At 38.4% G+C, this 10,897-nt stretch overlaps 1 protein-coding gene across 1 annotated transcript in view; it reads right to left on the bottom strand.

Moving 5' to 3' along the window:
- Positions 1-1,306: 1,306 nt before the first annotated feature.
- STK31 (serine/threonine kinase 31) overlaps positions 1,307-10,897 on the bottom strand; it is a gene marked incomplete at its 5' end in the record, with an annotated part of 34,806 nt that continues 25,215 nt past the window's right edge. The window contains 3 exons of the mRNA XM_080611283.1: positions 1,307-3,025; positions 7,546-7,614; positions 9,552-9,677. Of these exons, the coding sequence (XP_080467409.1) occupies positions 2,831-3,025; positions 7,546-7,614; positions 9,552-9,677 (390 nt within the window). The 3' untranslated portion in view covers positions 1,307-2,830. The remainder of the gene's footprint in view (positions 3,026-7,545; positions 7,615-9,551; positions 9,678-10,897) is intronic.

Below are 10,897 nucleotides of genomic sequence, written 5' to 3'. Positions count from 1 at the left end.
CACTTCCGATCCCAGCAGCCTCCACCTGCACCTCCTGATATTGAGGTCAGCAGGCTTTACTTTGGAGTATTCACCCAGCTTTCATCACAATAGCTGGACTATAAGGAGAAAATTCTTTACTATGAGGGTGGTAAGGCACTTGCACAGGGTGCCCAGAGAAGCTGTGGCTGCCCCATCCCTGCCAGTGTTCAAGGCCAGGTTGGATGGGGCTTGGAGCAACCTGGTTAGTGGAAGGTGTCCCAGCCTGTGGCAAGGGATTGGAACTGGATGAGCTTTAAGGTGCCTTCCAACCCAAACCATTCAATGACTTTATAATGACCAAAGCATCTTCAATCTATTAGCTCCAAAGGAATCCTCCTGGGTTTTCTCCTAAGGCAAGACAGTCAAACTTGTAAAGTGAATGTGAGATACATGCAACAAAAGAAATCCTCCAAGTTGTGGTGGCTATACACATTTGCACTGTATGTGACTTACCCTGCATATGGCTTCCGCATGTTTGTTCAGTGTTCAGCTTGTAGCACTTCCACAGCTTGCAATTTATCACAGTTGATGCAAACACAGCATAAAAATTTGAAGTGTGCTAATTACCACTTAAAATCCTTCCACTGAACCTCAACACACTCAAAAGACCATCTACTGAGTGCATAATTCTTACACTCTCCTTCAAGTCTTGCCCCTGTGTCTGCTCTACTCTTGCCTTGGCAGGGCAAGGTGAGAGAGCAGACAGCAACTTAACCCACCACAGGGTACATAAGGCAACACTATTAAGAACTTGCATTTCACAGATTTTCAGATTCCAGTAATACCACCACAGACTGCCCTTGAGAGTAACAGAGAAACCTTATAACCAGTGAGGACTTGGAACAGAGGAAAAGCTCTCAAGAAGCTGGTTAGAAAGAGAAGCTGCAGCAATGCATAGAGGACTGAGAATTCAGCTTTGGCAGGATAGCGGTGCAACATGACTCTGAACCAACCTATTTTCTTAAGGCCTCTGGCAAGTAGGAAACAAAAACATAGCCAGAGCTACAAAACTACCATAGAAAAGGTCAAAGTACAAACAGAACTGGTTACATTAAGACTGTAATCAACATTTAATTCAAATGGAAAGGCTGTCTTGTACCCTGACACTCATATGTACCAAAAGTTTTCGAAAAGTTTCATTGCTGGGTTCCACATGTAAAATTGTATTCCTTAAGGCTGAAGAGACTGCAGCTCTTTTAAATCAAGCATACACAGACTTCTGGTTTCAGAAAACCAAGAATGTTATCAATTTGGGGATTTAAGAAGTACACTTTAGGTTGCAGGAAAACTGGGTGAAAATTTATTCCAATATATATGACACATCACAACACAAACCATCAGGTTAGTCTTCTAACCTCTATTCAGTGTTTAACATTCACTAAACCCAAAGCTAGCCTTTTATTAACAGTGAAAGACTGCAATCAGCTAGAAAGCATCACAAAACTGCTAAACTGTTTCTTTTTGTTGACAAAATCCAAGGTATTATACTTCTGTGATTTCTGTAATGAAAATATTTATCACGCTAACCAGAAATTCTACATAAAAAAATACTTTTAACAAAGGTTATGCTAGCATTGGTTATTACAGAAATAAAAAAAAAAAATCATTATCACTTAATGAAAAAAAGATGAAGCATCTTACATGCTATCACATATAAAAACCCTAACTGGTTTAAGGGTAGAAAATCCAGTCTAGTATCGGAGATGGACCCGCCAAGGTGGTATATTCTATCCACGCTGGATTGTATTATTGTACCAGAGGGCTCCTGAATTCCCCTGGTGCTGCTTCTTGCTCATTACATACTGCATTTTTGCAGTCTTCATCTGACAAAATGCAGCTTCAAACATTCCTCTACAAAATACTATGTCTGCACACAGTGCTGTCCAAGAGCAACACCCAGAGGCTAAAAAGACTGCTACAGCAACTCTGCACATTTTGACCTGTTTGTTTCTGAGAAGAAATGAAAAGCCTTCACAAAGATAAAAAACAATTTCCTGTAAAAATAAAGAGATGACAAAACTCTTCCAATGGTAACATTAACAGCAAAGTGTTGCAGGCAAACAAACCTGCTCATGAAAATCACACCTTTACAGCTATTGCAAACAACATTTAAGCACAGATAATACATGCACACACTTACACAGAGCAAATAAGCAGTAGTTTTTGCAAAGGTATGCGTATAGTATTTTGGCTGGCAGCAGCATTGCAAAGGAACAACTGGAATGATGCCTGTTCTCTAGAAAGCCAACTGCATTTTTCAAATACAGAAAGATAGAAAAGAGGCAGGCTGCTCACCATTTCCTCTACCAGTTTTCAGAACAGTACTTTTTTTTCCTTAAATATTGAAGGCAGTTGCTGTAGGAACAACTTGTCCATACAATAATAAAAAACTTCCAGCAAACAGATAATTCCCTAGAGCACCTTTAAGAGGAACAGGTTATCTGGAATCACAGCAGGAAGAGTCACTAAAGCTTCATCTTAAAGATCTCTGGCATCTAACAAGACCATTCTCTGTAAACTTAAACCCTAACCTAACAAAAAAAAAAAAAAAAAAAAGGCTGACTATTAAGAATACAATCAGTAACACCATACTTACACCCCTGAATACTTATTTAGAATAAAACATACTTAAAAGAAAACACAGTGAAGATTGTGTAATCACAAAACATGACTGCATCCACCAAGCTTTTTATATTTTCAGATTACAGATGAAAACAATGATTTCAAAACCAAACAAAATGAGAAGTCTCAATCAAACACCTGATGGAAAAGTTCCTCATCTCTTCAAGTAGGGTTTGCTCCATTCTCCTCAGGTAATCACTGCTTTTTTTTTTTTATGTGTCTTCTCAGAACCATGCTCTTCATGTGGCTCGTGCTCTTCACCTGCTTGTGGTGAAACTGGAATCTCATCAACTACAAGGAAGCAATCATCCCTCAGCACCTGCTCAGCTGTCAGTCTGTTACAGCAGAACAAATTCAGGAGCAGAGATTTAACTTTATCATCCTACAAACAACAGAGAGAAGGATGCAATCAGTAAGCAAAACAAACCTGATTACAAATAACAATCAATTATTTGATGAACATACCTTGTAAGTTCTTAGGGCCAAAAGCCCTCACAAAAGGTTGTACCATGGCATTCCAAATGGTCAGGAACACTTGACAGTCATAGTGCTAATTAACAACAAAACAAAAGCAAGTGTTCAACTGTCAACCTGGTGCCAACAGACTTCATGGAAGAGTGCGAGTTATTATATTTTAAAACACCAATGGACTGAACCAATATACATTAGAAAAATACTGAAGTTTGTCTTGCAACTGAGAAGGGACAAAACAGGCACCATTCACCTTCTACAACTTCATTTTTTAACTTTCATCATGTTGCTTTCTCTCCCTACAAGAGCACGGCCAGTGGGGAAGTAAACGAAACTAATGTAAACTAAAGTAATGGGCTCTAAGTCAACAATAGCTATTTTGCTATTAAGCCATCACTTACATATAGGCTCTCTGGATTTATCAGAAGGGATTATGTGCCTACATGCTTAGCACATTAACAGTGCTTGACTCCATACACAGAACATAACACAAGCTGCTACACATATGCATAAACATCAGCTGTTGAGGGAGGAAGAGCGCACTCTGGATTTGGACAAGGGGACTGCAAGAAAGACAATCTCCAATGCTGCTCTAGAGATCTAGATTACCAAAACTCCAGGGTACAGAATCTTTCCATAAGAAGGCTTGTTCACAGTCTCCAACCCAGTAAGACCTCTGACTAGGGTCAATAAAGAACAAGATGTGTGTACACCTCTCACCTATCCAAGTTTCACCCAGATGGAATAATCACTGTGATGCAAAGGAATGTACACAAGTAGTCAAAAACTTAAAGAAACATGCTGCCTATTTCCAACTCTTCCATTAATTATCAGAGTGACTCTGGAGAATTAGCCACTTCCCAAATAACGTTAAGTCTAGGTAAAAAGGTAAGGTTTCAAAACTGTTGATCTTATAGACATAAGGATTGGTAAATACTTATAAAATATTTTAAATGCTTGAAGAAAAATCTCTAGTTAAGAAGACCCAAACATGTGCGATGAAATACAGGAATGAATGATGACTATACCCTTCCTCTACAAAATTTAAACTGAAGAAAAGCCTGGGCATGTGGAAAGCTTGAAAATCTTTGTACTTGTATATTGAAATCTCATGATACTATCAAATGCCTGTCAGCAACAAATATCCTCTTCACGGCATTTTCTCTCACAAAGGAAACCAAAAAGTGATTCTACAAGGAACACTGCTGTAGGACAACATTTCATCATGTTTATTCCATTTCATTGTGTTTGCTCTTATTTATTTTTTTTTCCCCTAAATACACAAAACTAGATGCTGAACCACACAGAAAACTCAAGCTTGGCACAGCTACACAAGCGGCTACAAGATCTTATCTCTAAACTCTGCTTTCTTAATAGTTACCTTACATTAACATCCCTTTTTCAAAGCTTAGTTTTATTTTCCTATGGCAATTTTACATTTCCTGGAAACAACAAAAATTTTACTAGTTGCAATTGTGCTATTCCTCTGGGCACGAGACTGATATGGAAGGGAAATTACCAGCCTGTCAAGATCCTGCAGATGGGCATGGAGATTAATTCTGAATAAGCTGATTATAGATAAAGCACTTAAAAGCAAAATAGATTTTCCCCAAGAACTGGGACAAGGATTAACAGCCAGGGGTCTAAAGCATTTCTCAAGAAACAGCTGAAAGATATTTACTAGTATTACATTTCTTAGTAAGACTCTCATGTGTGTTCCTGTGCACAGCGGGCAGCACAGATTGCTTTCCAGCAGACTTTGGTGGTTGGTGTACGTGCAAGCACATGCACCAGGATGAATCCTTAAAAGCTGCCAACAATGATATATTGATTATGATTGTATCACCTGACAAGGTCAAAATCAAATGCTGCTTTTCATCAGGGGAAAAAAGTCAAAGAAACTTGCTCTTATTAAAAGCTGTAAAATTAATTAATCTCTGCAAAGAACAATAATGGCTAAATTCATTAACTGTCCTTGAGATAAAGCAGCTCTTTGAACTTCAAAAGATACCTACTAAAGGAGAACACAGAAACGTAATACCCTGAAACTGGCCATTTAAGCTTTGATGTGCATACTTCAGACCTTATGTGTAGAACATTATCACAGCAGAAATTTTATGGAAACAAGGTGAACCAACTCCTAGTTTTAATGTCCCAAGACATCTTTTCTACTTCCTTGAACAATTAAGTTTTCCTTATGCTTGAGAGAAAGTTAGGGGTTTCAGTACCTAAGGATTACTGTGTATTATCCAGACCAATGCACTGGACAGACAGTTCTGTACAAGTTTTGGGGAATACATTTAAAACCCCCTAGTTAGCCCTAATGGTGAATGATGAAGTACTGGATCCTCTTTCCTACAGTATTGTGTATTTCATGAGATTCATTTAATTTCTAACAAGAAACCAAGCAACTATAACGAGCAATAAGAAACACTATTCAGAGGATCACCCCCCTGCTCAAATGATGTGTTTTATTTTCCATGGTAGTGCCACACTGGAAAGAATTTTGCACAGGGATTTGGTAGACAGCCCTGTGCTTTATCAGTAATGCTTTCATCTCTGGATAACACCGGTGAAAAGAAGTTATTACAACACATACTGTAGAGGATAAGAGTCATCTAATAAAACAACATATTTATAGTACTGTATTATGCAGTGATACACAAGCTACCTTGCCTGGACACTGGAACCCCTACAGCTGTGTTAGTCCAGCCCTGTATCATGACAGTTTGTTACCCTAAATACAGTTAAACAGGATACGTTATGCTTATAATGAACACAATTCGAGTAATTTAGCCCCATGCTTCAATAGTTATCTCTGCAAAGCAGGCAAATAATTAATACAGAAGTATAACCAATAAAGAGGGATTTATTATTTGGGTTTCTTTTTCCCTTGACACAACAACCCAAACTTATCTGACCAACAGCAACTCCACTGCTTTGTTTTTTACTTTTCCATTTAAAGCATTTTTCTACTTTTCTGGAAAACATGGGATTAACCTCTAACTCTTCTCTATGTTCCTTAGAAAACTCAAACCATAACCTAAAGCTTCACTTAAAAGCTGAACAGTCACCTGCTTGCAGGTTATTTAGTAAAAGTATAAAGCTTAATTTAAGGAGTTTCATGGCCTTCTCAAATCTAGATAAAGCAGCACTCATTTAAAGTAAGATCAACAGAATAAGCGTGATATGAGAAGCAGTCTATACAGATTAAAGAAAAAAAAACCCAAGGGCAATCTTCTCAAGGGAGATGGGAGAGATAGAGAACAACGCAGTAAATAACTAGACAGCAGAAGTACAGCAAAAAGTATGAAGCAGAAAGTAGTCTAGGAAAGCTAATGATCTGAAAAAGGTCCATAAACCTTCCAGTAAACATCTTTAAACTAGATATGGTGGCACGTCTCTTGTTATTCCAACTTTTTTGAGGAAGAAAAGGAATCATTTGTAGCAAAGGCAGAAGAGGTTGAAAGCAGGCAAGAAGAAAGGTTTTAACTCCTGGCCAGAAGGCTGAAAGCTTATGCAAAAGAGAGTTACACAAGAAAATAAACTCAAGGAGAAACAAGTGCTCAGGCAACTAAGACACGCAGACAGAAGGCCATGAAATTATCTGCTTATGATTAACATCCAAGAGATAGGCAAGTGAAGAATCTATTCCAAAGCTGGAGACCCAGGTTGGGAAACATGAAGGCACACAACTCTCCTCCTTATTCTCAAAGACTAAATGAGACAGTGGGCAAGGATAACCTTCAAAAAAGGGACTGAAAATAGTGTTCAAAATGACAACAGTAGCTGGCATACAGTAGAAAGAAAACAACAGTTGAGAGTAGAAAGAATGAATAAAGCAACACGAATTTGTTATCATGCACAGTCCACTTACACCTGTGCATTTGTTTCAGAGGCATACGAAAGTTTGTTTCACACAAAAAAAAAAAAACCCGACAACACAAAATCAAAACCAAACTGAGTAAGAATTGACATAATACACTTTCACAACTGCATTTATGTGATCAAAGTGAAATGTGGCTGGTTTATTAATGCTCAAGCATTGTGCAACCATTATGTCAAAGACAGGTGAACAAAGACAACTTCCCTGACTTCAGAAAAGACAGGTTCCTAATTGAAATACCTCCTTTGAGGCTGAATCATACACTTATTCCCCAAGGCTGTAACTTGGTGTCATTCACTTAATAGTTATCTGTGAAGAAGTTGCTCCTCCTGAGGTCAGAGCTCAGTATTAAAAAAACTCTGGGGTTTTCTATCTTCCCAAACATCATTTTATTTTTGCAGGCTATTTAGAATTATCCAGATAGTCCATTAAGAACATTTTCTCAACCCAGCACTTACAATGGAATGTTTGATGTTTTAAAACGTATCGATTAACCACCTCTGAACAAGAACAGTCTAATCTTCCTTATCTGACAATTAACATACCATAACAACCACTTCCACCTCAGGTGTTCCATCTTCTTTTATCCCAAACTCCTGGTTTTGAATGCAGAGCTGTAAATGAAAGATACATACAGCTTAACACTGGTGGGCTTTTCCCCCCAGTTAGTTTAATAAAACCGAACATCACTCAAGGAGATTCCAGGTTTCAAGCGACAATGGATTGCTATGGGGAAATGACAGGAAAGGCTTTTTTCCTAATTTCACAGTAGGGTAAAATATGCAAGGATATCAAGTTTGCCTTACACAGAAACAAGCGGAAAACAAGTCGGTTTCAGAAGAAACTTTTAGAGCTCAAAAGAGATAGACTTTTAAAAACATGACTCAAAGTCCATGCTCAAGCTGGATTAATTATATAATCCTCTTTAAGAAATGCTAAGGGGTAAGTGCACTAACAGATAAATGTGAACCCTGTACCCATCAACAAAGCAAGATTTCCCCAGTCTTTACTATTGCTAAAAACCATGCCAGAGTACAGCACTTTTCAAAACCCTGCCTACAGGTTAAGCTGAAAATTCCTCTATTCTGAACAATTACAAAGGCAGCAAAAGGAAGCATGTATTTAGTCAGTGCTGGGCTCTTGTGACACAGATCAGCAGAGAACTCTGAAAACCACCATCTCCATTTTAGAAGCAGCACTTCTGTTTAATGACAGAAAATACAATTCCAGACATCCAACATGACACTGGCAACTGCTGAACATAATACTAACACTTGAACTAGAATCTTCCATCAAATAATCAATACAATGACAAGTCTGAGCTGAAGATTAGTTACACATGGATTAATTGAAGTTCAGCTGGCAAACTTGGATGAGGTTTCAAAGGAATGACAATCATGCAGCACCCCAGATATTCTCTTCAAGAAGAACCAGCCACTTGTAAGACTTTGGTTTTTCTTTTTGTTATTCACTTCTACTTGTAAAAACCTTTTTTTTGACCAGATGAAAATCTGAATAGTATTGAAATTGTCCAACTAAACCATACTACATAAATAAATTATAAATACCTATGATATTAAGCTACGTTTTAGTTTATCCATTTCAGTCCAAAAATACTTAGTTATAAGCAACTGTTTCCTAAATCAGGAATAAAACTTAATGAAGAGTGACTTTTATATGAACCAGCTTTGTCTTGTCAGCTCAGGTATCTGACAGTGGCTATCTACCAACTTGCAGTTTACATCTCTGTCAGGGTTTTTAAGATGCTAGGGCACAGAAGGGATTACTGAAGCCATCACTGTGGATCTAATAGAACTGCCAATGTTTCCCAGGAAGACCTCTATCTACCTGGAGCTCCAACCCACACAGTGAACCAGCTCCAACGTACCAAGTGCTCACGCAAAAATCACTGCCTGGAAACATCAGCACTTGCTGAGCAACTTACGGCTTTCCAAGTCCAGGAGACTGGAAGTTTTCCTATTCAGAACACATGGTACTGACACTCCGAGTTGGGGAGGTAGCAATACAGTGCCAGAAGACAAAAAGATATGGAGGAGATGCTGTGCAACATACCAGCTAACACAGGAAAGTAGATTGCTTTCTCCTCCCTGGCATAACATGAACTAAGAAACAAAACAGCTATTCAAGCGCTGTTGCCAGCAACAAAACATACGGCAGCCCATCCTTACCTTCATCTTCCCTCTCTTTTGATTTAGGTAACTCCTCAGGGGCAAGGTCACAAAAAGAAGAAAAGGCTCACAAGAAATGAACAGGAAGTGCAGTAAGAATTGACAATCCACAGCATAAGGTACAAAAGCATAATTTTTGTTCATATTTATATTGCTATATAAATTATATTTACAGAAAATGCACTGTCTTCTACTCATAATCATAACTCCCATTTGTTCCAAACTTACTACTCAGTTGAAAACTTGAACACTTATTTTGCCAAAATAGTTCAAAGCTGGAGTTGGAAACAACATTTACTGTTCTTTATAAGCCTGCTACAGTTCACAACATTACCAGAAACTCCTCACAAGCTATCACATACCCAGAACAGAAGGCAGCCATAAGCATACATGTCAGAGGCTGGAGAAGCTGGCTGTCCCATTTTCAATTCAGGAGAAATTAAGCTCAAGGTACTGACAACCATAGTGTTTGCAGCAGCACGCTGTTCCTATGGGGAAAAAAACTATAGCTGTAATTTCAAGCAAGACTGACAGCACATTGAAGCAGATGTATAACCCTTTCCTTTTTCATGTGTCAGATAACTTTACCATAGTTCTGTGCTGACCCAGACTGAACTCTGAAGTCCTTCTTTACTGACAAAAAGTGGTACATAATGTCAATTTACAATATCCATAAATCTGTAATAGAATAGGCATGGCAGGTTTTACTCCATACTAGAACTATTAAAGCTCATAAGGTGGTAAGAAACACAAATTAGAAAACTTCTTAAATGAGGAAAAAAACACCCATGAGTATTAAAAAGCATTCAGTTCTGAAGTTCAGTTCTACCAGCTTTCCTACTTTTTCTTCTCTGCCCTTCTGGTCTTTACCCGAGACTAGCTGCTTCCTTCCTCCTGGTTTCCAGCACATTTTAGAACTGTCTACTGTTAAAAGAAAATGCTAGACACTGAGTTTCTATCCCCTCTGTGAGAGCAGCCAGCACCAGCTGCAATCAGGCTGGAGAAGACTAGTCTCCAGACTGCCAAGAGTACTTGGTAACACATCAGTTACCAGCTCCACTCCTGCATTTGTGATCATGCAGAAAGTACCAGCACTGAGCAATACCGACATCCCTATAGAGAAGGCACAGACTGGATCCAGGCTGTGAACCATGGGTCCCCGCTCTATCCCACTTGAACTGCTCTTTTGAGCACAGTCTATTCCTGCAGGGATGAGTAAAGAGAGGGATAGTTTTCCTCAGCTCCTGCAGTATTCACAATGACACCATCTGCACTGAGTATGACCTTGCAGAAAACTCAGCTGTCAAATAATTTTTAAGCACTTCTCCTTAGCATGTTGAAAACTGAAATTTATTTCCAAGGGAAGCACACCCTCCTGTCCAAACATTTGACACTTCATGAGATTAACAGATAAAACATCTCCAAAGCAGAGATAAGGATCCTCAATGAAACTCATTTATAACATGCTTATTATATTAATATGACATATTATTATATTACCATTTAAAGAATTAAATAAGCATGAAGCATACCCCTAGCAGAAAAATGTTTTAGCTCAACAAACTTCAGTTTAGGAAGTCAAAAGGTGACTATAGAACAGATACCATTCTTGAAGACTTTGCTATGTAAACACAATGAAGAGTAAGAAAACAGCTTGAGTTCTTAAAGAATATTAGATTTTCCCTAAGAACTGCTACGCAACTCTTTC

This window comes from Psittacula echo (assembly GCF_963264785.1).
Source record: "Psittacula echo genome assembly, chromosome: 2".
Classification (NCBI taxonomy): domain Eukaryota; kingdom Metazoa; phylum Chordata; class Aves; order Psittaciformes; family Psittacidae; genus Psittacula; species Psittacula echo.
Note: the sequence above shows the minus strand (reverse complement) of the source record. Positions and strands in the feature narration are given on the sequence as shown.